Genomic DNA, 27,374 nt, shown 5'->3' with positions numbered 1-27,374 from the left:
GTAGTAAAGGGTTTAAGATATCTTGGCGAAATGCAAAATTAGTTTTTTAATCCTCCTTTTTAGTTTTCCTTTTTCATGCTTATATGACCGTGGAAACTTTTCAATAATACTTTGAAAGCTATTATAACAAAAGAGTCTCACTTATCTTAATAAAAAATAATAATACTGACATTAACAGAAGCACATTATGGTTGAACAAACTCGGGGAAAATTGCAAAAAAACAACAACAAAAAAACCCACCTCAGGTGGTTGGGGTACAAAATATACAAAATAACTCTGGTCATGAAGAGGTTAAATGATGTAAAAATTGTTTACCACAGTCAATGACGTATACTGCAATTGTTATAGATCCATCCAACTAAACAAATTATATACTGTCTGCTCCTCTGCATATAACCTGCATATAACCTGCAGGAATAAAATAAGAGATTTGGTTAGTTTAGGTTACAGTTTACTGAGCAAAGGAAAGAACTCCAAGGTGGCAGATCACTTTACGCCCAAAGATATATATATATACAATGATGCAAGCATGCACATTTATGTGTCATTTCTACAACTAGGAAGTGGCTATTACCAAGTAAAAGCAAGTAGACGCAAGCAGATGTGGGAGGGCCTACAATGTCAGAAACACTCCTGGAAGTTCCAGCTGAGTTTCAAGTGTCTAGTTACAGGAAGTTTAACGTACAGAGAGAAACAGACAACTGTGAAATAGTGCTTTTAATTTTATTTTTGTTTTAAAAAAATTCATACCCAAACTCTCTGAACAATCCAAGGAACATTTAATAGGTGAGTGCCTTTTCTTATTCACTTGATGTGAATTTTGTGAAAGTGACTTCTGTGAAAGTTTTTTCTTTTTCTTTTGGTTTTAGGCCGACTGTACTTTCCTCTTAGACTGCTTCCTGATGTGTGCACGGCATTAATACCACTCAGCAAGTGGTGTATTTGGAAGGAAAGCATAATGATTATTAATTGGGTAAAGAAAATGAGAAACTAAACATTAGATGATTAAATTGACATTATATAAACCATAACCAGGTCTCAATCATGTTATAATGTAAAATGAAGTTTATACACAAAATAGTTTGTCATAATTAAATGGTAATTATGCCGGTGCACATTCATTCTAAAATTCCATCTCACCCTACTTATACACATAACACACAAACACCTACATATCCATGCTCACACACACACACACAATTACACATCCATGCTCATATACACCAAATTACACATCCATGCTCACATACACACAAAAATACAAACACATATACATAAATCCCACCACTGCTGCTTTCTCTCCGGCAGCTCGTAAACTGTTCAGACAGCGACTGTTTCACCGACTGGTGCGACCCCTGTAGTTTCGCCAGTGATACCATGCTGGAGACTGTATTTCTGTATAACATTACATCTGTGAAGAACTGGACAATCTTCTTTTCTCCAAGCTAGATATATTGAGTTCCGTTAGGCTTTCTTGGTATTTTTTATCCAGAACAATTCACAATGTTACCAGCCCTCCCCTGGACTTCCACCAAAATGTCAATATCCTTCAGGAGATAGGAGTCTCCAGGACTGTACAGAATACTCTATATAAGGTCTGACCAGAGATCTGATAAGTGGCAAAACCTTTCTGCTACTAATTCATCTACCTACACAACCCAGAACACAGCTGGCTTGTTTAAACAATTTATTGCATTGCCTGTTTACTTCCTTAGTCCCTCTCTTCTGTTGTCACTGACAGAGCAGTGCCCCTGATACTATATTTTGTCTTTGAAATTTTAAGTTTGAAGTTTATTGTTTTTTAGCCCATGCAGGTCTAGTCTTAGTACTAGAATAACTACAATACTTATTGTAATAATAACTAAATATTGTAACAATAACTGAGGCAGGTTGCCATGTAATGCAACATTAGGTGACCCTGACAAGATAGGCTCTATGAGAGGTAGGGTATGTCTAATAAGGATGCCTGTAGAAAGATGTCTCAAGGTCTGTTGGTTTCGGGACCTTTCAGAGGAAACAGGTGATTTCGGTGCTGGCCAGAGCACTGGGAAGCCAGTGCCTTGACCTGGAGTATGGCATGACTTAGGCAAGTCCAATTTTCCTTCCCATAATTTTATTTGTTCAAGAAAAACACTGACACCTTTGTTGGGTTGAGAAGGCCACAGCTTTATTAACATGAGATATGAAAATATTAACATGAGTGGATAAATAACAATATATTTTCATAATACCACAACTGGGGGAAAGACCGGCAAACCTGTCACCCACGGCTAAGCACCAGCCCTAAACCAACTGATATTTTTTAACCCCCTAGCCGCAAAACACCAGCTCAGAGGGCCCAATGTACTAATCCAATAAGTACCACCACCTGCTGGCTAGCCGTTGAAGCGACCCCATTAGCAACGAACAATTCTATTAACTAGGCCGGACCCCCCCACACCTTATTTATCCACCCCTTCACCGCCAATACTCGGCTGTGACAAAAACACACGAAGAACCCCCACCAATAAACAGGGCGGGCGGTTGCGTTCAGCAACGAGGTTAACTAGTTAACTGAATGAATATGTTATGTGCTCAATTCATGTACCTTTTATACCTTTTTTTACAAATCCGGTGACCTCTGCTTCACCTCCCTACCACCTTTAAACAATCCTGCTAATTAAATTGTTAAACCCTTCATGGTCAGGCTTTACTGCCCCAGTCATGCAACCCTTCAACTAATTGTTTCCAGGGCTTCCATTATTTTGAACTGTTTCTATTTTGAACCTAGTTAAGATTTGGGGAGGTGGCTTAGAAAGCAATCAGGTTCAGTTCTGGTATGAAAACACATCCTAAGTATAGGAAGTTAATATTACTTCTTCCTCTGGTCCTGTTCTGTGGTTGTATTTGCATTTAGTGTTGCACTGCCTACAGTTTTTTTAAGTCCCCAAAGTGAATAACAGTATTGCTGATTCACTATCTTGTCCACATTGTGATCATTTTACCATCTGGCCCATCTGGCTCGTGTCACAGAGCAATTGAAGGCAATTGAAGGCTGACTCTGGTCCTTTCCACCCAGGCTTTCTATGTGATCCAAGCGAGTTAGAGGACCAATTCTCAACATTTTGTATTGGTCACCTTTATAGTAGGAAAATTGCTGTTTTTGATTGCTGGATGGCGGCTTTGGCATTTAAGACAGGCACTAAAATTGGAATGGAGGGCCTAGCGTTCCACCTAGAAGTCGGTTCATTTCATATACTTTGCTGGTGGATCTGGTGTGCCAGCTTCCAGGGGTATGTTGCGCCTCTGAAAAGTTAAGCTTTTTCAGTGCACATTTGTTCTTGTATTTTGGGGGACTTTGCAGGTTGTCTAGTAGGTGAACCTAAACCATTTAGTGCAAGGGGACTGCTGTTTCATGCTCTATCTGTAGTGAGTGATTAAGAGATTAAGATATCTTAATTAGACCAATAGGATACTGACCTTTATATTGTAAGGGCATTTGCCTCTCATACCTGGGAGTCAGGCCTTAAGTATAGCTGGGGCTATCATGGATTAGTCTCATTTGTCTCAATTTCAGTTTTCCTGCGTTTCAGTGTTGACTTATAGGTTTAGGTCACTCTGTGTATAATTTCAAGACCTATTTCTTACTGCATTGAAGCAGCAACAGAGACAGCTAGATGGTGTCGTCAGTCAGTAAATTGGGTGATAGGAACTCACACCATTTTTGGTGGGTAAGGTATATATTTGGATTTGTTTTTCTGGATCTTTAGGTGAGTCCCAGGGCTTTACTTTGTATGCCGGATGGTGAGACTGACCCCAGAAAGATTATGGTCAAGTTGCTTGGTTTCCAAGGTATGCAGTGGGACATGGTTTCCTGAGAACTGTCTTGCCACCTCAGTATACACGGGATTCCTCCTGTCTAGTGAGAAACATGAAGACAAATTTTGGCAGCTAATTCTCAGACAGTATTTGTGTGGCCCAATAATTATTTAAAGGGGGCATTAGGAATTTGTGGAAGTGATAGGATTCACTGGAGGAAACAGGTTCAGATATTTGGATGTTGGTTTTACAGTCTGATCTGGGGAGGGCCCTAGATGTGTTGGGAAGTCAGTAATTTTTTCAAGAAGTCTTATATTACTGGCGTCAACCAGTTCGTAGTGTTATTGTTGACTGTTATGGTGCACGTGTTAACTGTCTTTAGATATGGTTTTACTCATGGTGTAAAAGCCTAAGGACTTATGCCCTGGTGATGCAGATCATGCGGTTGGTGTGCATTTAGGTGTCAGTAGTTGCACAAACTAAGTTTATACCACTTATACCAGCTATTGATTGTTTATGTGTGGGGGTTTCGTAACCTTGTTTACCAATACAGTTAATTTTTGGATGCTTATGTAACGTGTTGCCTGTGTAACATTGATTGCATATTTCTGTATGTTATTTGTGTGATGTTGTGGTGAGACAGTAATCAAAAAAATTTGTGTGTGTGCTTTTTTTGTATATATACGGAGTTGGGTTGAAGTTACCTCATTCAAGAACGCAATAGGCACATTTATGTTCTGCAATATATCATTCTATGCATTGCTAATAAATAGTCTGCTGGACAAGATGACTCCTCCTAGAAGCCTTATTTCATCAATTTATCTAATACGCATGGGACATTACACTAAAGCTATGAGTACTATCATGTTTACTTTTTTAATTTCTTTTTAATTAATTAATGTATTATTTAGAAAACATTGCTTGTATGTGCCATTTTCTCTTGTTTACTTTTATTATAAATGTATGTATGTATGCACTCCATACATAGATGTTTTAGACGTTAATACAAAACAAGGATTTAAGCATGAATAGGATAAATATAAGACTATCATGAAAGACTATGCCAAGTTGCAGGTTTTGAGGTACAAGAGGGAGTTGGGATGGATTGTGGATTGCTCATATGGTTTTTCTAAATGAATATATTTGTCTCTATTTTTCTACTAACCTTTATGTTTATTGTTTCATTGTTTAGGTAAAACTGGCACTCTGACTGGCCCATGCAGGTGCCATGGAATTTGTGAACCTGCTTTACCAGATTGATTCTGAACTGGATCATTCAGATGTTCAGTCTCTTAAATTTCTCTGCATTGATCTCTTATCTAGCAAGAAACTGAGTAAGATTGAGTCAGGCAGAGAGCTCTTTGACCAGCTCATGCAAAATGGATTCATTGACAAGAAAAACCACTTTCTTTTGGCTGAACTTCTGTATATCATTGGGCAGCACTGTCTACTCAAGGTTCTTGACTATAACAAAGTGTCTGTGCAAGAACTTCTGCCTACCCATGGGAAAACAACATTGTATAGGTATGCTTTCAAAACATCTCACTGGACCTAGTGATAATGCTTGAAATGTTACAAGCACTAAGGACAAATTTTATCTTCAGGATCTATTTAATGCTGGGAATGCAAGTCAGTTGCATAACTTCTCACACATTTCTATATTGGCATAAATAGGTGTCACTTTTTTGCGCACCATTGCCAAACAGAATTGTTTGCAAGATGGTCCTATCTTTGCTTAGGCTCATGCATTTCAACCCAATGCCGTGCTTAAAAGCTATGTCTAAAAAGCAGAATTGAGGGACACTGTATAATCATGAGCAAGGAATGAAACAATGGCATATATTGAGTCATGTTTGCATGTCTCAGTATTGTCCTTACTGTTATAATCGTATTTCTGTTCTGGTTACTTGTCCTAGCCTAAGTCCCTGGATCTTTACTTTAGGCTCTGAGTCTAAATGAGCCCCACTGTGCATAGTCAGATTACATAAGGGCTAGTTTAAAGACCCTTAGTGCCAGGGGCAGGCTGGCACAGAGGGCAGAGAGGCAATTGGCCCCCTTGGACTGGCCCACTAGTGGAGGCAGGAAAGTAACACGGTCACATGTGTACAGTGTTTGTGCACAAACAGCTGTTAAAAAAGGTTCTGAAAAAGGTAAGGGAGTAAGAGAGTGAGCGAGGGGTAAATTTATATATATGTATGTATGTATGTTAGCATGAATGTGTATGTGTAAATATGTGTTAAAGGAAGTGTGTGTTAGGATAAGTGTGTATGTGTAGGCTTTTTAGACAAGCTCCTCGAGTGCCAACTGAATCTTTCTCCATCTGCGCTATCAAATCGTGAAAAGCACAGCAATCTTACCACTGCTTTTGGTCGGTTCATTGGAGCTGTTGTGCTCTTCTTCCCTTTCCCCCGGGAGCCGAGTGTGTGTTGCCTGCTTCAGTGTGGAGGGGAGTGCTCTCCTTCACGCTGCCACTCTCCATCTAAGTAGCTGCGTTGGTGCTGCGGATCATCTAAGCCACCACCTGCATTCACTTACCTGATATGGCTTCAAGGGGTCCAGCGGTGATATCGACGAAGATGTCTCGCGTGTTGCTGCCGGGGTCCGGCTCCTACGCGGAGGAGTGTTGGGACTCGTGGTGCATGGTGCGGAGATCAGCCTGTGAGCCCACTCGTGTTTGGGAGACATCATACCTGCCCGCGTGTCTTGGACTGGAGGTGAGGAGCTGTGGTCTTGGTGCGGTTCCCCCTCGGGCGAACAGTGGGATTGGGGCTCTCCCCCGGTCTTGGCATATCCTACCTCTATCATACAGCTTTTTGCTACCTATCTTGAAGATTTCTATAAGGCGGATTCATCTAATTCTGATTTAACCTCCCATATTTTTCAAAAGGCTGGTATTCCTAAATTGTCCCCAGATGATAGGGAGCCTCTTAATGCCCCGATCACACCCTTGGAGATCTCCTCTTCGATCAAATCTCTCCCTAATGGTTAAACCCGCGGGTCCGGATGGCCTAGGTGCCAAGTATTATAAGCTTTTGTCCACGTACTTACCGGTACACCTTGCTGGGGTTTATAACCTATTTCTGTCTGGTGAAGTCCTGCCTACTGAGTTCATGGCCTCACGGGTTATAGTTCTCTCGAAACCACATAGGGATCATACTCTGTTGTCCTCATACCGTCCCATTTCCTTATTAAATCAGGATCTTAAAATATTTGCTAAAATAATGGCTTTCCGTTTACAACCTATTTTAATGAAAATCACTTCCTCCTCTCAGACGGGGTTTGTGAAGGGTTGTCATTCCACGCAAAATGTTAGAAACCTGATTGCTGCCATTGTGACCTCTAACCCCTTAACGACAATCCCCGTACATGTACGGGGTTGCCGTGCAACGGGTTAACGACAATGCCCGTACATGTACGGGCTGCCGTTAAATAGCTGCAGCGCCGCGATCGCGGCGTTTTCGCCGCGATCGGCGGCTTTGCAGCATCCACGGAAGCCTCACAAGTGAGGCTGACCGTGGATCCGGGGAGGGCAGCCCTCGGCAGCCCTCCCCGGAAGAAAAATGGCCGCCGCCGCATCGATCATCAAAGATCGCGGCGGCGCCCGGCTAAAACTGCTTAGGAAGCGATATGAATCGCTTCCTAAGCATAAACTGTGTTGCTGACATGCCTCGATATCGAGGCATGTAGCAACACAACCCCCCCGACCCCCGATCGCCTTGTGATTGCTCCGAGGAGCAACCACAAGTGCCATCCTGTGAATGACGTTGCCGTCATTCACAGGATGGCATTAACAATAGAAATGAGTTCATAGAGGGTCTATCCAGACCCTCTTGAGAACTCTCGAGCTCCTCCTGCAGGTTGAATGCAGGTACTGCATCCAACCATGCAAGGTCAATGGAGCCCAGCTCACTAGTGAGAGTGACTAGTAAAAAAAAAAAAAAAAAAAATTAAAAAAAAAAAAAAAAAAATGTTTCAAAAAAATGTCAAAAATATGGTAACATGTAAACATCCCCGCTGTCACCAAAAAAAAAAAGTTTTTAATAAGCAAGTCCTAAAATTTTTACAAAATATGTCCTAATATCTTTACAAAAATTCCATTATGGAAAGAGTTAAAATATTGGCATTACAAATGCCCATAGGGTGTCTAGTATTAAAAAATATATGATTTGATGGGGTAAATTGAATTGGCCGGGTTCAAAGATGTCCCAAATATGGGACATGGGGCAGATGTCTAAATGGCAAAAAAATACACACCTCACAAAGGCGGCCTTTTACCTCCCAAATAACCCTACAAACCCATGCATGTGGGGTATCGCTGCGCTCAGGAGATGTTACTGAACACATATTGGGGTGTTGTGTGACACGGACATATACCAGGAGCGATAAATTTATACAACATGTGTGAAAAAAATACAAAAATAATTACTACCATAAAGTTTCACAAAGGGTAGTGGTAAAATTAGTGCATTGAAAGGGTTAAAATACCAGCATTTCAGATACCTTGGGGTGTCTAGTTTTTAAAAATATATGATTTGATGGGGTAAATTTCATTGGCCGGCTTCAAAGATACCTGAAATGGCACATGGGGGGAAGAATTACCAGATTTGGAAAAAAAGGTTTTGAAATGGCAAAACGCTACCTCTACTTATTGCCCCATAACGTGCAGAAAAAAGCAAAAAAACATAAAAACATTGGGTATTTCTAAACTCAGGACAAATAGTAGAATCTATTTAGTAGGTTTTTTCATTCGTTTTTGCAGATGAGTAAAAGTTTTCTGTTTAAAAAGTGAGAAAAAGTAATTTTTTAACAAAAAATCCCCATATTTTATCATTTTTTTTATAGTAAATTAGATGATATGATAAAATTAATGGTATCTAAAGAAAGCCCTGTTTGTCCTGAAAAAAACAATATATAATATGTGTGGGAGCACGAAATGAGAAAGAAGAAAATCACAGCTAAACAGGAACACTGAAAAACGTTAAAAGAGCCATTGTCCCACAATATACTACGAGTAAAAACCCCTATTGTCCTTAAGGGGCTAAACTAACGAATAGTAAGAAATCCATTGTTATTAGTTGTGATGTGGATAAGGCCTTTGATAGAATATCTTGGTCCTATCTTGTTCATTTTTCCGTTCCATCGCTTTGGTCTTCCGTTTATACATGTATTTAGGGCACTGTGGCGCAGGTCACTGTGAATAATATTAATTATCATTGGTTCCCCTTGGGGAGAGGCACGCGTCAGGGGCGTCCTCTATCTCTGCTTTTTTTTTCAATTTGGCAATTGAGCCCTTTATTTGTATCATTGAGTGCTCTGTGGAATTTAAGGTAATTCCAGTGGGTACTGCTGAATTGGATTTGCCGCTTTTGCGGATGACCTCCTGTTGTTTCTATCTGACCCTCGGGCAGCAATGCGTCCTCTTCTTCAGCTGTTTGACGAGTTCCATAGGGCGTCCGGATTTTTGGTTAACCGTCTTAAAACGGAGGCGGAGGCGCTTCCCATCGTTCAGCAAGCGCGGCAGGGCTGGGGTGGCGATTTTTCATGACAGGGGTAGCCTTGACTCTCGGGCTATGTTATCCCAGTTAACCCCCCAATAAAAACACAGACACCAAATGTGGGATGAATAAAGGCCACAGCCGATTTATGAACGTCATTGCCACGCAACCTGTAAACATAAAAAAGGTGCATTAACACGGCAATGACCCATATACAATAAAACACCCGTAAGCTTGTCAGGACCAACCGGGGCCGAACTGTAAGCATCACCTTATGGGAGGGCATACGGTGATGCCCCTCCCCCACCCGAGGTTCCAGCAACCGCCCAGCCAGGAACCTCCCACCGACACTTTAACACCAGTGGCAATAACCACATAACACCCCCCCCCGGCAACCTGGCAAGCTACCGCCCCCCGGCTGTGACAAAATCCTGAAACAAAACAAAGAAAATTAGTAAACAAGGTCACATAACCACATGAAACATCACAAAATAAACGAGGGAGGGTGAGACAAACACACTGGGTAGGCTGGCACAACAAAAAGCCCAGAACCCCTTTATGCCCCAACCTTATATACCCCCCTCAATTCCTCCCCCTCCCTGCTGAACTTTCTTTGACCCCCTGACCTAGCCCTGCTCTGCATCCCTGTCAAGGCCCCCTCCGTTCCATTCAGACTACGTGGGCATCATGCCAGTGGACACATTCCCCTGTTTTGAGGTATTTGGGGCTTTCTATTCCAACCCAACTGTACAATTTTGTCCCTCTGCTGCATCAAATGGAGTGTTCCTTTAAAATGTGGTCTAAATTCAATCTCTCCTTTATTGGACGGTGTCTTCTTTCCAAAATTGCTCTATCCGATCCAGATTCTCCCCATAATAATAAGCTACTGCTGCATTTTTGTGGCAGGATAAAAAAGCCAGAATAGCGATGGTCAAACTCCAACAGCCGGTCTCTAATGGTGGGGTAAACCTCCCGAATTTGACTGACTATAACTTGGCAGCTAATTATCGCTTTGCCGTTGATTGGATACTAGATTGTTCTTGGTTTGCGGATTCTGGCTTGGAGCAACAACTGTCACGTGAGGTTTCCTTGGCTTCCCTCCTGCATCTTCTCAGATTCTCCTGGCCTGAGGGTCTTCCTTCTAATCCTCTGTTGTACCATACTACAAGGGCATGGGAGCATGTCAGGTTGCGGTTTGGGCTTGAAGTTTTGTTCTTCCAGATTCCCCCCATTGGTACATAATCCACAATGCCAGCATGGCGGGAAGATGTGATTTTCAGGTGTTTAGCCCGAAATGGTGGCCATTTTATTAACGACTTCTTAAATCAGAAAATGGGCAAATTGTTGTCTTTTGTGCAGTTCCGGGATATGTTTTACCCCATCATTATGCACCCTATACATTACTTGCAGCTGCCTAATTATGTTCACACGATCTTGCAGGGTCTTTCTCCTACTAATATTGTTAATCTGCTGGATTGCTCTACCCTGGTGTCTTCCTCTAAGCCGCTCAAGATTTACAACTCTATTAGGCGCCTGATGGCGTGGGATAGGCAGGTAGGTGGTGTGGCATCCTGGTATAATGAGTTCCCTGTTCTTGATTTGGTACTCCAAGCTTATGTTAAGTACTCCAAAACCCTTGTTTCTCAAGATTACAGCGAAATGTTTCTAAAGATATTTCATAAGGCCTATGTTACCCCTAAGCTTGGCTTCTCCATGGGCCTTGCTGAGCATTTGCTTTGTCCAAAATGCCAAACGCTAGATGCTGACCTTTTTCATGGCCTATAGTCATATAGCTCAATCGTTCCCTTCTGGGATGACTTGCAATCGTATATATTTCTAGAACCCTAGCCATCCCTTTTCAAATCACAGCAGAAAACGATTTTTGGCTTGTTATCGCAGGTTACACGGCCTGGTGTGATGGGAGCTAAGTCATCACGCGCCATATTATCTCAGTGGATCTCCCAACACCCACCATCAATAGCAATGGCCCTCTCTCGTTCACAATTTATCTTCCACATGGATTGGCTTGAATCCATCCTTCACAAGAAGAGTAGAGCTAAACAGTTCTTTGGCCGTTGGTCGCCTAGATAGGGAGGCTCACCAATCGCTTTTTAATGCATTTAACACCATGGAATGGTACTGCCTGCAGGTTTTGAGGGGTCTTCATCCTATTGTTGGGGTTTAATTTTCGTGCCTCTGTGTTGGGGGTCCTAGCTAGGTCGGGTGGGTCTTGCCCGGGTTTGCAGATTTTTTTTGTATGATGGCGTCATGTCGTTCTATGATATTACCCTCATTGTCCAGCTTTTGGTCATGTGTAGGCGCTGTATTTATTTTTTGTTTCCTCTTTCTTTAATTGCCTTCCTTGTCTGGTTATGCTTCTCTGACCAATAATGCAATTAAAAAAAGTTTTTATGTGTAAGTATGTGTAAGGAGTGTTAGCATAAGTTGGGATGTATAAGCGTGTGTTAGCATGAGTGTGTCTTTTAGTGTGTAAATGCGTTTTAGGGCGAGAGTGTGTGAATGTGTATGTGTTAACAACAGTGTGTAAATGTCTGTGAGAGTGTGTGTAAATATATGTGTCATTGCATATGTTAGTTACTGGGGAGAAAGGGAGTATTGGAAAAACTTTGCTTTACCTGCCTCCCAAGCACTGAAGCTTTAATAAAAAATAAAAAAAATGATCTAGTATTTTAATCTCCCTATTGAAATGGAATTTGGCGTTTACCAAAACCCAGGCCCGGACTGTGACAAAAAATAGGCCCGGGCATTTAAGACTGAGCAGCCCATTTTTATTTATTTATTGTTAAAGCCCACCCTTCATGTACCATCTTTGCATTTCCCCAAATCACTTAAACATTCATGATAGACACAAACACTTACTCACTCATTCACACAAATCATTAACACATATTCATCCACACATGAATTCATTAATTCTCATATGCATTCACACAATTCATCCACACATTTATTCATTCATTCTTGTACGCATTCACACTACCCCCTCTCCCTATCCCCTTCTTATCTGCCCCTTCTATGTTCCCCCTTATCACTATGTACCCCCTTCCCCATTTCTCAATATGTATGTACCCCCTCTCACTAGCTATCCCCTCTACTCCTTTCTATCTAACCCCTCCCCCCCTCCCTTACCCTACTTATCTTACTTACCTTGTTGCCGGAGTAAGCAGCAACTGCGACCGGGTCCGCCACTCTAGGGGGCCGGGCAGCCCCCACCAGGGCCGGCCTTAGGGGTGTGCGGCCACACAGGGCTTAAATTAAAACATCGGGGTTTTTTTGTTGTTTTTTTTTAAACTTTATTTAACATCCTCCATGTTAAATAAAGTTAAACAAACTTTATTTAACATGAAGGATGTTAAATAAAGTAAACAACCCCCCCCCGATGTTTTAATTTAAGCCCTGTGCGGCCGCGCACCCCTAAGGCCGGCCCTGGTTGGGGCTGCCCGGCCCCCTAGAGTGGCGGACCCGGTCGCAGTTGCTGTGGGCTTAAGGGGCAGGTGCCCCTTATGCCCTGCATTAATGCAGCCGCATAGGCCCAGTCAGTCCGGTCCTGACTGAGCCTATTTTAAGGTAGGGGCCTGGAGCTGCAGCTCCATCAGCCCCTACGTCAATCCGGCCCTGGGCCGCCCGGCCCACCAGGAAAAATGCCCTGTGTGCCCGATGGCCAGTCCGGGCCTGCCAAAACCTGTATGTTTTAAAGAATGGGAGCCAATGACCAGGGTGAAAATGTATTTTGAGGCATCCCACCAAACATATTATTTTTAATTATTATTATTATAATAAATCTCGAGTATAAAAGTGATGGGGATGTTGGGACCCTCTTGTTTAAATTAAAACGACCTTCATTTTCAAACCACAGGCGAATGCTGTTTGAGATTTCTGAAAATGTCACCACTGAAGACCTAAAAGACATAATGTTCCTCCTGGAGATTAAGAAAAAGCAAAAAGAAAGCAGGGTAAGCATGAGAGGAACAGAAAGAGAGTTATTAATATAAGCATTTCAATGGCCAGAATAGACACTTTTTTATAGGGAGAGTTATGTGTTTAAAGCAAGCACTGTCTGTCATCATGTTAAAAAAATATGGGAAAACGGAATGACTTATCTTTCCCAGGAATGTTGCCCTTGATATTTGTCCCTAACTCTCAATATTGGCTATAATCAGAGCTGGCGGAAAAGCTGTGGGTGGCTGGGTGTGGGATCAGGGGCAGAACTGTGGACTGAAGGTTTAACAGTACTTTTCCAGTTCTGAAAATAAAGCAAATCTGGAGACTTCACAACCATAGTTATATGTATGCCGGAAAAGAAAAATAGTTATGCATTTGTTTATTATATCAGTAATATAGACATATATGTTGCTGTTTATAAGCAAGCCTGATGTTGGCTATGTATAAACCAGTCACTGACAATATAGTTTCAAAATGTTAACATGTACATAAGATCACCTTTGAATCCTTACCTTTATCTTGACCAATGTAAACCCCTACCATAAATTGCAAAGCTATACCTCCCAAGTGCATAGATTTTGTAAGGATACTCCCTCTTTAAGACCAAATCCCTCTGGTACTCTTTTCTAGGGGCTCAGGCTATGAGCATATGTTAGTGTTCTTCAATTTGTGTATATAAAAGCAGAAAATGTGTTTACAAATTTAATTATTTGTTTGGATAAAATATATTCTTCTTAATGCCTTACTTGGCTGCCTAAATTGATATCCGTAGGTTGCAAAAGCATATAAATCTCATAAATCAATTATTAATGCCAAATCTGTAGCCACACCTTGCAGGACGCGGCCAGGACTGCACACTGATGTCGGTGGGCGGTCCCGCTGCCGTCAGCGGAACCACCCACAACATCAGCGGGGCCGCCCACCAACGCCAGTGTGCAGTCCTGGCCGCATCCCAAAAAGGAAAGGCTCTGTGTAACCGGATCCCAGAAGTTCCCAGGTATGTTCATAGCAGAAATAATGGTTACACTAGATGGAATGAATGGTTGTTATTTGTCGTCAAAATCTACATGTTCATTTAACTGATGTTCTGTTTTAGTTTAAGCAATATCAGTTTTTAAAGTTATATCCCAGACCCAATACATGCTGGATTTATTTTACATAGACTCCTAAAATATTTGAATTGTAATGCATGTACATTGAAAGTTTGACGGTGTCATTCTCCATCCCTCCCTTACTGGAATGTTCATTCCTTAGCCAGCAGCCCAAATTAAACACCCACTGATATTGCAGATTAGGAGGTTTTCTTCTGCATTCAGTATTCATTGAGATCAAACACCTCTGTGTTTTATGAATAAGTGCAAAGTAGTTTTGAGGTGAAAGGTGAAGTAATCTATACCTGTATTTTTTGATGTAACTTTTTTAAGTTACAACTAGCAACTTCTGCCTGATTGTTTTGTCTTGATAAATTATAGTATCCCGGTTTAAATATTTTAGAATCATCTTCGTGGTTAAAATATGTTCAGATCAATGCCATCATAGAATTTGACTGCAGATAAGTACCATTTGGCCCATGTTAATCTGCCCGCTTTCCCTGATGTAAAGACTAAACCCTTAATTAGCTCTTGGTCTTAACTTAGATTCAGAGCAGCTATATGCCCACCCCATTCATGTTTAGATTCGCTGACATGAACAATGAGGAAGGAGCATGAAAATAGAAATAACAAGTTTTAATTATTTTTCAGACATTTCTTGATCTGCTGAGCTATTTGGAAAAAAAGGAAATCATCTCTGAAGATAACTTGAAAGTTCTTGAGGGTGTCTTCGAAAAGGTTTCTCCTGACGTTTTGAAAATAATTGATAACTACAAGAATGAGAAAGGTATAGTGTGCGTTTTTCTAATGTGCATAATTTTTATGGTTTTCATCCCATTTTGTTCAAATTAATGAAATGATGACTTTTAACAAATTCTAAAATATGACAAATTAAACTGATGCCCTTATATCTCATTTTACTCTCCTTTGTACACACATTTATTCAATAAGGGATACATCACTGGTGCCATTGGTCGAATAACCAATCTAAAAACATCATGATGCTTTAGCAAGTAGTCCTAATATGAGTGTCTTATGTTTTCAGTAGGAAAGCTAGCTTACATATTGACAATGTGGAGAAGCTCTGAACAGAGTTTAAATTTGAATTGCAATGGATTTTAGGTAGCATGTAGACTGAACTTGCAGTGGTGATAGATATCATGTTTAACTTGTAACATGTCACATTGGCTATTCAAACTCTGAGGATTAAACCCTGAAGATTATTAGATGGTCTGGTTTGTGACATTGGTTTAGACTACATGTCACTGTTGTCAGTGGCTCAGGTATACACCTGCCATCTGTAGCGTGCAGTCTGCTGGTTCTGGGTGCTGACAACATGCCTGGAATCTGCAACTCTTGATTGCAAAAAGCCCTGTTTGCAGAGTCATGGTTATCTGGGTGTTCCTGATACAGCAGTTTTAGTAAAAGTGATATTTCAGGCCCAATTTCTTAATACATGCTGTTTCATTTTACATGGACTCCAAATGTTGTAATGCTTGTATACTAACAGATTTTATTTTTTTACATTTTATTTCAGCAGCGCAACAAAGCCAAGGAATACCTGAACCAAACATAAATAGAATAGAACCAGAAGATTTAAAAACACCATTGTCCATTCAGGTACAATGTAGGGATGGCTTTACCAGGGATATATAGTGGGGATATAGTACCTAAAACAAAAAAAGTTATAAATTAAATTACTTAAAATGGGAAACACCTTTTGAGGATGGGGAGGGGGGTCATCTTTTTTTCACATTTATGTTTTGTGTTTCCAAAACAGGCTTTGTCCCACCTGGAAAAGCAGTGGCCAAATGATGGTAAGCGTTTATATTGATTTAATCTGGAACTGGTTTCAAGTTTAGTACTTTTTTAAGGTACCACATCTATAGTGATTTGGCAGGTGTTCCAATAAGTCTCTGCTCTGCAGTGTATACATATTTCTTTATTTGGCATTTACCCAAATGGGTGATTCTTCTTGCACGTTATGGAGGTAAGTGTCCATCAAGGATGAAAATTCTGATATGAAATAAACCAAGTGTTGAATGTGAAACATTAATATTGTAATATCTGCAATAAAGTTGTTATATATAATCCACTTGTTCTTAAATGTTGTGATTTGGAATAGAATTCCTCTGCTACCATACTCTAGTATATTATATTGCTTTAAGTGTTATTAGGTGTTCGAAGCAAGTTGTGAAAATTATATTTACAATTATATATTTTTTACACAAATATGACAGGGCTTTGTGCAAACTGCACCCAGTTGACAAAGCGAAACGTGTTAAGTAGACTTTCTGTTCTGTCAGGTGGTCAGGTGTTCTCTTTTTTTGTATTATTTATTTTCCCTTTTTGTTATTTTTTTATTTTAATAGTTACATATGGTAAAAAAAAGAGACATGTGTCCATCAAGTTCAGCCTGTTAATTGCTGTTGATAAAAAAAATTTAAAAATCCTGTTTGTAGCTCGAATTTTGCAACAAACTAGGAAACCAAAATTCCTTCTGGACTCCAGAATGGCAGTCAGATCTCTCCTTGGATCAGGAAGCTATTTCCCTATAATTTAAAAACTATATCCCTGAATATTATGTTTTTGCAAGTATTCATCCAGTTCCTGTTTAAATGTCTGTAAAGACTCTGATAAAAATACCTCTGCAGGCAGATAATTCCACACCCTTATTGTTCTTCCTGTAAAAAACCCTTTCCTTTGCCTTAGACTAAATCACTTTTTTTCCAGTCTAAATGCGTGACCACGTGTCCTATGCATAGCCTGTTTATGAATAGATTTCCAGACAATGGTTTGTATTGGCCCCGAATATTTTTGTATAATGAGGCTTCATTTTTTTAAACTAAACAGATATAAATTAGTTAACCTTTCTTCATAACTGAAGTGTTCCATTCCTTTTATTAATTTTGTAGCCCGCCTCTGCACCCTTTCCAGTGCTATGATATCCTTTTTTAGAATAGGTGCCCCAAATTGCACAACATATTCAAGGTGTGGCCTTACCATTGATTTATAAAGAGGCAAAATTATATTTTTATTCCACACATTGATGCCTCTTATTAGACATGACAATACCTTCCCGGCCATAGCAACTGCCAACTGACATTGCACGTTGTTGCCTAGTTTGTTGTCTATAACTATTCCCAAATCCTTCTCATTTGTTGTTATCCCTAATTCACTACCGTTTAGGGTGTAAATTGCTTGTGTATAATCTGCCATTTGTGTGCACAGTCCCCCAGTCTATCTAAATCCCTCTGCAGCAAAGTAACATCCTGCTCACATTGTATTACTTTACAGAGTAAAGTAATTTCAGGATCATTTATAAATATGTTATGGTCCCAGAACCAGGGCCGGACTGGGACTGAAAAGCAGCCCTGGAAAAATGTGGAGACCAGCCCCATATAGTTTATCTCACGGTGAAGCTCTTATACCCACACGCACCCCTTATACACACCCGAGTCACACTATGTGCCATTCTTTTTATCTCATTATTTGTATTAAAATGCCAGAAAGCAAAAGTGTTAAAAGGCCCTAATAAATGAAATACATTACACATAATGGGATCAAAACATTTACTACTGCGAACATTTTTAAATGAAAGAGTTCCATTTTATTCAGTCGAACAAAACACTGATCACATTATTCTTCACGATTTTCTGGTAAGAAACTTTTATTTCTTTATTAATTCATGTAGACTATTTTTTTCCATATTTAATAAAAGCTATGATTGAGACATGTTTGGTTTTTATTTCCTTTCATTTGACAACCTACCCCCGAATTATGCACCTCTGCCCCCAGGCTTGCCACTCTGCCCCCTGATATGCCTTCAAACCCCCTATATGCCACTCTGCCTCCAGAAATGCCTTATACCCCCTACATGCCACTCTGTCCCATGATATGCCTTCTAACCCCCTATATCCCACTCTGCCATATAGGGGGTTAAAAGGCATATCATGGGACAGAGTGGCATTTAGTGGGTATAAGGCATTCATGGAGGCAGAGTGGCATGAAGGGGGTTAAAGGCATATCATGGGGCACTCTGCCTCCAGAAAAGCCTTATGCCCCCTATATGCCACTCTGCCTCCCTGATATGCTTTATACCCTCCTATATGCCACTCTGCCCCATAATATGCCTTTTAATCCCCTATATGCCACTCTGCCTCCAGAAATGCCTTTTACTCCCTATGTCACTCTGCCTCCAGAAATGCCTTATACCCCCCATATGCCACTCTGCCTCCCTGATATGCCTCAACCCTCCTATATGCCCCTCTGCCCCGTGATATGCCTTTTAACCCCCTTTTTGCCACCCCACCTCCAGATATGCCTTTTGACCCCCTATATGTCACTCTGCATCCAGAAATGCCTTATACCCTATATGCCACTCTGTCCCATGATATGCCTTCTAACCTCCTATATGCCACTCTGCCATATAGGGGGTTAAAAGGCATATCATGGGACAGAGTGGCATATAGGGGGGTATAAGGCATTTCTGGAGGCAGAGTGGCATAAAGGGGGTTAAAAGGCATATCATGGGGCACTCTGCCTACAGAAAAGCCTTATGCCCCCTATATGCCACTCTGCCTCCCCAATATGCTTTATACCCTCCTATATGCCCCTCTGCCCCATGACATCCCTTTTAACTCCCTTTATGCCACTCTGCCTCCAGATATGCCATTGACCCCCTATATGTCACTCTGCATCCAGAAATGCCTTATACCCCTATATGCCACTCTGGCATATAGGGGGTTAAAAGGCATATCATGGGACAGAGTGGCATATAGGGGGGTATAAGGCATTTCTGGAGGCAGAGTGGCATAAAGGGGGTGAAAAGGCATATCATGGGGCACTCTGCCTCCAGAAAAGCCTTATACCCCCCTATATGCCACTCTGCCTCCCTGATATGCCTCAACCCTCCTATATGCCACTCTGTCCCATGATATGCCTTCTAACCCCCTATATGCCACTCTGCCATATAGGAGGTTAAAAGGCATATCATGGGACATTTTTGTTTACTTTATATGGCAAGCCGATCCAGCTTGCCATATTAAATAAAAAATAATATATGCCACTCTGTCCCACGATATGCCTTCTAACCCCCTATATGCCACTCTGCCATATAGGGGGTTAAAAGGCATATCATGGGACAGAGTGGCATATAGGGGGTATAAGGCATTTCTGGAGGCAGAGTGGCATGAAGGGGGTTAAAAGGCATATCATGGGGCACTCTGCCTCCAGAAAAGCCTTATGCCCCCTATATGCCACTCTGCCTCCCCGATATGCTTTATACCCTCCTATATGCTCCTCTGCCCCATGATATACCTTTTAACCCCCTTTATGCCACTCCGCCTCCAGATATGCCTTTTGACCCCCTATATGTCACTCTGCATCCAGAAATGCCTTATACCCCTATATGCAACTCTGGCATATAGGGGGTTAAAAGGCATATCATGGGACAGAGTGGCATATAGGGGGTATAAGGCATTTCTAGAGGCAGAGTGGCATATAGGGGGACACACTTACATACACACACATGCCCATTTTTTTTGTTTTTAACAAATACAAAAAACATACAGTACAAAAAATACATTATTTTACTCACCTTCTACTTCTCTTGACTTCCTGGTAGCTGCACACTGTTCTCCTCTATGCTGACAGGATGCCACTGACCTGACATCCGGTGCTGCAGCAGTCTGAGCGCGAGGGGGCGGAGCTTCCACCTCACGCTGCTCCCATCACTATGCAGCCATCAGACTGCTGGGAATGCAATCTAAACGGCCGGTGCGTGCTGATGCCGCCGGCCGGAGCTACTTTAACACTTTTCTTTTTTATTTATATGGTAAGCTGGATCGGCTTGCCATATAAAGTAAAAAAAAAGTATTAAAGCAGAGGCGGCCGGCGGCATCAGCACGCACCGGCCGTTCAGATTACATTCCCAGCAATCTGATGGCCGCATAGTGATGGGAGCAGCGTGAGGGGTGAAAGGTCAGTGCGAGGGGGCGGAGCTTTCACCCCTCACACTGCTCCCATCACTAGACGGCCATCGCACACGGCTGCTGGGTGCTGATGCCGGCCGGCCGGCCGGCCGCATCAGCACCCAGCGGCCGCTTTGATTAGATTTCGGGCAGCCTGGGGGGCAGCTCAGCGGCTGTCTTCATGGCCGCCCAGCCCACGGACCTTCCGGCCCACCGGGAAATTTCCCGGTATCCCGGTGGGCCAGTCCGGCCCTGCCCAGAACAGAAACCTGAGGGACGCCACTTTTGTCCAGCTTGGAAATTTACCATTTATGACAACTCTCTGTACTCTATTAATAAGACAATGTTCTACCCAAGAATTGGCATGTAGACCAATTTCTTTCAGTTTGAATACTAACCTATTGTGTGGAACTGTATCAAGCGGCTTGGCAAAATCTAAGTGGAATACATCCACTGCATCGCTGCATCTGCACTTCTACTTAATTCTTCATAGGATGCAATTACGTTAGTAGTGTGACCTATGTTTCATAAAACCATGCTGATTTTAGCTAATAACACTTTTCTTCCCAATGAATTCCGAATATTATCCCCTAATAACCCTTCAAATACTTTCTCAACTATCAGAAATTAAGCCCACATGTCTATAATTTCCAGGCAAAGAGTTTGAACCCTTTTTGAATATAAGAACCACATCTGTCTTCCTCCAATCCTCTGGTACAATTCCTGAAAGAAAATAATCATGGGAGATTAAAAACAGAGGTTCACTTATTTCCACACTTAGCTCCTTAAGTACTCGTGGGTGAATACCGTCAGGCCCCAGAGCTTTGTTGACATTAACTTTCTTTAGTTGCCGCAGCTCCTTGTCCTGAGTCATCCAATCACAATTTGTCTGCAAATGCCACAAGGTTATAACAATTAACAAATGGTAATAATAAGTAACTAAGAGTTCAGTAATGCAGCCAACCATTTATTTATTGTACCTGGTAGCATTCAGTGGCTGATGTTAAGTGACTTTAAAAACTACTTTCTTACAGCTTTGCAGTGCCCCTGGACAACTCTCGTATTCTTCAAGCTCAGACTCAAACCACCATAATGCTTATTATTGACCATATCATGTAGCCAGTACAAAGTTTGGAGATGGTACAGACCAGCCAAATTGTTACAAACATATAAGATAACAGATAAGTGAATAGGGCCGATATGGAGAAATAACGGCTTTTACAATAACCTGTAAATGTTGTTAAATTAAACCTCCTGGTAATTGTATGCTACTGTTTTTTTTACTGGAAAGTTACTGCATGTATACCATGTCTAATTAAAATATATATTTTTCACTTCAGACACTAGGACAGAGAGCGTGAGAGAGCATATCCAGCTTGTACGTGGAGAAGCTGAAAGAGAAGGTAATCAACTTTTTTGTCTTTTTGAAAAATATGAGATTTTTACTTGTTATATTCTAATAACCCTGGGAATCAAAACTTGTAAACAGTTTTACACTTATATTTCACTCACTACTTTTCAATGCACATTGGAGTCCATTTGCATTGAACTTCAGTATAATGAATTAGAGTTCTATTTACATAATTAAAAGGTTAGCACGTTTTCAAGACTATCTTGGTCTCTTCTTCAGACATATTATACCTGACTAATATACAGGCATATGTACAAAATGCCTGAAGAAGAGACCTAGATAGTTTCAAAAGCTGCAATCCGTTACATGTCAGTTAGCCAAATAATGTATCATCTTTATTAAATTTACTTTGTCTCTTTCTATGGCTAACACGGTACAAATAGAGAGAACATATGCATCCATTACATTACTTTCATCACATCAGCATTTGTTCTCGCTGTTTGGTTGTTTCTATTAAACAAGGGCATCTGCCATGCCAACAAACTCACATCTCAACTTAAGACTGAAAATACCAGAACACCAAATTGGTGAACACAATGTTATGTGTTTGGGACCAAAATATTAAATGCTTTGTAAATTTGGGGCATTGCAAATTAACTTATACCCAGGGATTTCAGTGGAAATAATTTCTTGCCACTAATTGACTCCTTCAAGCAGTCAATCAGTGACGGCAAAATGGCACCATTTATGAGCTACAGCTTCCCCTAAAGGTAGGTAATTTCATTAATTGTTTTTACATGTTTAATGAATTCATGTTTAAGTACAACCTTTTTTAATACGCATTTTTTACACAGTAATGAGATTATCTCTTGGGAGCAATTTTAGTGAAAATGAAAAAGGTATTCTTAATAAGGCCACTTAACCTTTGTTTACAACAGCAACCTTAGTGCTGTAGAATCCATTAGGCACACACTTATTGCCCGAATGGATGTATAATCCAGCTGCTACTGTAGACTTCCACTGAGTAGGCTACTATAGCCATAAGACAGGAGTTTAGCACGGTCACAAACATGATCCACAGTTAGGGTGACCACATTTTGCCATTTTTCCAAGACACATTAATTTCACATGTTGCAGACCAACATATACACAGGCATGTGAAAATAATGTGTGTCCTTGTAAAATGGCTGAATAGTGGCAGAATGTGGTCACTTTGTCCACAGTACAAGTGCAGTCGTTCTCACTGCAGTGGAGGAATGAAGCCACCTACTTGACAAGTATGGGGGTTTGTGGGTGTGTGTCTGCGAGCACAAGTTTGTGCATGCAAATGCCTAGGGCCTCTAGAGGATCTTCATCTAGCACTAAAACTAATTTATTTCTAGCTGAGAGTGTTGTTCCCACATTCCTGCTTTATCTTAAGAGTTAACACGATTTACACTAAGTGTACTTACTTAACCCTTGCTTATATTCATTATATAGAAAAACACCATTTAGACTCTACAATTTTTGATTTTGCAGATGACAACATTGGAAACCTTGAAAATAAAATACATATGCTCAGGCTCAACCAACATGCTAGACCAGGAACAAGTGCTGAGGTTAGTCTAAATCTGTCATATGGTTCCACCGTCAAATGATTCCTGGTGCTGTGAACTATCATTAATTCCTAAAGGTGTGAATGCCTTGTGTTTACACAATATGCAAGCCTGCAATTGCAAGGAGTCAATGTGGTTGATCGGTGAGAGCCATTAACAAAAACGTATCCATTGTTATTTTTCACAGGACGATCTTTATGCAATGAATAGCACGCACAGAGGTTATTGCTTGATCATAAGCAATTTAGACTTCATGCACAGCAGTTCAAGACAAGGGACAGAAAAGGATGAAGGTACATTTTTAATATAATTTGCTCAGGCATGTCCCTTACTCCAATGATAGTTTTACCCAAGGTTGTACAAACAATTCAAAATACAATTCTGCAAGTTAGATAAAACTAATGAGATCAAACCTTTTAAAAAACTCAGTTTGGGCATATAATGGTTATTATGGCCCCAGTGTTCTGTGTGTCAGAATTCTGCTACGAACTGTGCCATTACCGCTGAAAATGTAGCACCTAAATTTCATCCCCACTCTTAAGGGTCAGCATTGATCTTCCTGCACTGTGCTATCAGACTCCCATGTCACATGGATTATGGACCTGATTTATTATAAATATTCACAGGGGGGATTTAGGGCTGGCTAAAGGGAGGGGAGCACAAATAGTTTAGATATGCATATAATTTGCTTTCATTTATTATGTTTGTAATTAAGTCTATGTCTTACATTTCTTTAGATAGGAAGTACTCTTATTAAAAATTAAATATATATTTACACTTTTTTCTGCATTTTTTAGAGGAGCTGAGGAATGTATTTAAATGGCTTGGATTAGACGTGGAGACACACAATGAGCAATCAGCAGAAAATATCCATACATGTATGAAGGATTTTGCCTCTAGAGACCATAGTGAGAGAGACTGCTTTGTATGCTGCATCATGACACATGGTGAATCTGGAATGATTCTGGGAAACGACAATGTGACTATACCAATTAATGATATAATCACTTATTTCATCCCTGATAATTGCCCAACCCTATGTGGAAAACCTAAACTGTTTTTTATACAAGCATGTCAAGGAAAAAAAAGCCAGGATTCATACCCTATACAAGATGATGCCTCTGTATCTCCAAGGAAATATGTTATAAAAATTCCCACAGATGCAGATTTACTAATAGGGATGTCAACAGTAGATGGATATTACTCTTACCGTCATGTGAAATATGGAACGTGGTACATTCAAGCAGTATGCAAGAACTTGGCAGAAATGGTTCCGAGGTTAGTAGTCTAGTACTCTAGTAAAACCCCCATTAATTTAATTAAGTAAACATGGTGCTAAATACTTGTTAGGTATATCACCTATGTGACAATTCCAGGCATATCAAGTAGTAGGATGACTACTCTGAGTGTGTGGAGATAGTTGCCAGCAACTGGTGCCTACTTGTCTGTCAGATGTGTGGACATCTACTAAAGATATAGTTAAGGGGAAAACCTGTAATGTTGTAAAATATCCTACAAGATGTCCTGATGTGGTTATTACATCAATTGTGAGTAATGCTAAACATTTGTATATACACAGAGTGATTATTTTTAAATGAGGTTTCAAGTCTTACCTCCATTCCTGATTGAATGGAAACATAGTTGCTGCCTATTCTTTTTTACATTCAATTAAATACAACAGATTCACAGTATAACAAAAAGGGTTTTCTTTCCTTAATAAGCAAATACATTCTTCCACTTCAAATTTCAGTGTTAGGAAGAAACAAAGCTGTGTATACCCCACATCCTGGCTATTTGGAGTCATTATTATATATGTGGATCACCTTGTAAAGACCACAACTACGTTTGCTGCCTCATTTTACATCTTTACCCTCTGAATTTAAAAGTGTTTTCTTAATTCTACTTTTGACCAATAACTGTTATCTCTCATATTTTTAGGGGTGAAGATATTTTGTCCATTCTCACAAAAGTCAATAATGATGTCAGCCTCAAGGAAGATCAAGAAGGAAATAGAAAGCAAATGCCCCAGCCTACCTATACCCTACGAAAGAAGCTTATATTCCCTGCCCCTTCTACACCTTATACGCCTAAAAAACCCTGATTTCTACTATATAAATGAACTGGTGCTCATTGTGGATATATTGATTGAGGATGCTACCCACTGGTGTAACTATAGGGGTCGCAACTGCGACCAGACCCATGCCTCTAGTGGCCTGGTACAACCCCTGTCTCCCCATGCCTTTCCAAATCGGTGCGGTCCAGGTCGGAAGGGCCCTTTCTAAACTTTTTTGAAAGGGCAAGGGGAGATAGGAACATATTGGGGTAACATAACGCCACATGACCCCACAGTGAAACCGAGGCTGCTCGCACACAGTGCGCGAGCAGCCAGAGGAAAAACTGCAGGAGCAGTGAAAGGTAAGCTGGGGCTGGAGGTGGGATATACCATATTTGTTCATTTATAAGATGACCCTGATTATAAGACTACCCCCCAGAATTTGAATATTAATTTAGGAAAAAAAGGAAAAGCTTGAATATAAGACTACCCTATAAGAAAAATGTTTCACTAGTAAATATTTACATGATTTTTTATGATATAAATGCCTTATATGCCACTCTGCCCCAGTTATGCACAGCTTGCCCCCCAGATATGCCTTAATCCCCCCTATATGCCACTCTGCCCCAGATATGCCTTTTAACCCCATATATGCCACTCTGCCTCCCTGATATGCCTTTTAACCACCTATATGCCGCTCTTCCTCTCTGATATGCCTTTTAACCCCCTATATGCCACTCTGCCTCTGGAAAACCTTTATAGCCCCCATGCAACTCTTACTTACCCCCCACATGCCCCGACTTACCGATGCATCCCTAGACTTGTCCCTCGTGCTTCAGATTCCCTGGTGGAGTCGGTGGAGGTCTGTGTGTGGAGATCTCCGCTGCTGCCGGCTGGTACTTCCGCCGGGGCTTCTATGACTGAGCACCGGAAGGTGATGTGACGCCGGTGCTCAGTCATAGAAGTGCCAGAGGAAGTGCCGGCAGTAGTGGATGTTGCCGGTGCTGCCGGCACCTCCGCCGGGGCTTCGATGACAGAGCGCTTATAATTGAGCAAATATGGTATATATATATATATATATATATATATATATATATATATATATATATATATATGTACATGTGTGTGTGTGTGAGCATGCATGAGTACTTGTGTGTGAGCATGGATATGTACGTCTGTGTGTGTTCGATCATGGACTTGTAATTGTGTATTTTATTTGATTAATTATCTAACTATCCCACATATTTAGGCACAAACCAAACTTCTAACAAATCATATTTTCCCACCTCAGGCATTAAACCCATTTTTTTATTTTCTGTTTTTTTCTGATCTGGACACATTTTATCCTCAACCACATAACGGCCAAAATAGTATTGGTTTAAAAACGGATTTTGCTCAAAACTTTTTATAAAACACACCTCTACCTACTGCTCATGTGTCCCTCTTCACAAATTATCACTTACAAATGTAAGATAATCTTCTCATTTTTATGATATTGGAGCTACAAATAAACAAAGTATGTGTCTGTGCCAATCGCTCCACATTTGAAGTCTCCCTTACCTTAAGCTGATTCAGCTTGTCAGTCCCAAAGCTCAGATTCTCATGGAGTTTACACTGGCATGTGTCTCGGTCAGACATTGGAAAGGTGTAACCCAAAAGATGGCAAAACAGAGAATAAGAGATATTCCCAAGGTTCTCTGATTTCTGATCAAGTTTTTCATGGGGTCCTGCAGGAACCTTTTCTGCATCTTCACTTTATGCAATGTGATTATTTAAAATTGATTTATGAATGTGGTTAATAACTCAACCCTGTCACAAGTTTACAACCTCAAAACAATGACATACATGACCGAGTTATGTGTGACGGGGTTGTGTTTTTTTTTGCTCAAAATGGCTACTGCTCCTCATGAGGTGTAAGAAAGGAAGACTACATGGCAGCAATGAATTGTTTGTGTGACAGGGTTGAGTCCAGACCGAGTGACATAACTTTATAGCCTGTTTTTTTATGAAATATCCTGCATTTATTTTTTAAAACATTTTTCACAAGAAAGAAAC

The 27,374-nt window shown here is 40.8% G+C and overlaps 1 protein-coding gene across 3 annotated transcripts; it reads left to right on the top strand.

Annotated features, from left to right (window-relative positions):
• Positions 1–640: 640 nt before the first annotated feature.
• On the top strand, positions 641–25,868 carry LOC128502423 (caspase-8-like). Of its 3 annotated transcripts, none has more exons than XM_053472250.1 (11): positions 641–787; positions 4,992–5,323; positions 13,172–13,268; positions 15,000–15,135; positions 15,889–15,968; positions 16,129–16,165; positions 21,661–21,723; positions 23,190–23,269; positions 23,454–23,559; positions 24,064–24,544; positions 25,205–25,868. In XM_053472250.1, exons 2-11 carry the CDS (start codon positions 5,028–5,030, stop codon positions 25,365–25,367), a joined length of 1,539 nt encoding a protein of 512 aa, XP_053328225.1. In that variant the 5' UTR covers positions 641–787; positions 4,992–5,027; the 3' UTR covers positions 25,368–25,868. The 3 variants fall into 3 exon arrangements, with proteins under 3 accessions (XP_053328225.1, XP_053328224.1, XP_053328226.1); XM_053472249.1 differs by having other exon boundaries at positions 15,886–15,968; XM_053472251.1 differs by lacking the exon at positions 4,992–5,323 and having other exon boundaries at positions 15,886–15,968.
• Positions 25,869–27,374: the final 1,506 nt, after the last annotated feature.

The sequence above is a fragment of the Spea bombifrons genome, chromosome 7 (genome assembly GCF_027358695.1).
Source record: "Spea bombifrons isolate aSpeBom1 chromosome 7, aSpeBom1.2.pri, whole genome shotgun sequence".
In the NCBI taxonomy this organism is placed as follows: Eukaryota; Metazoa; Chordata; class Amphibia; order Anura; family Pelobatidae; genus Spea; species Spea bombifrons.
This window is presented reverse-complemented; position numbering and strand designations above follow the sequence as displayed.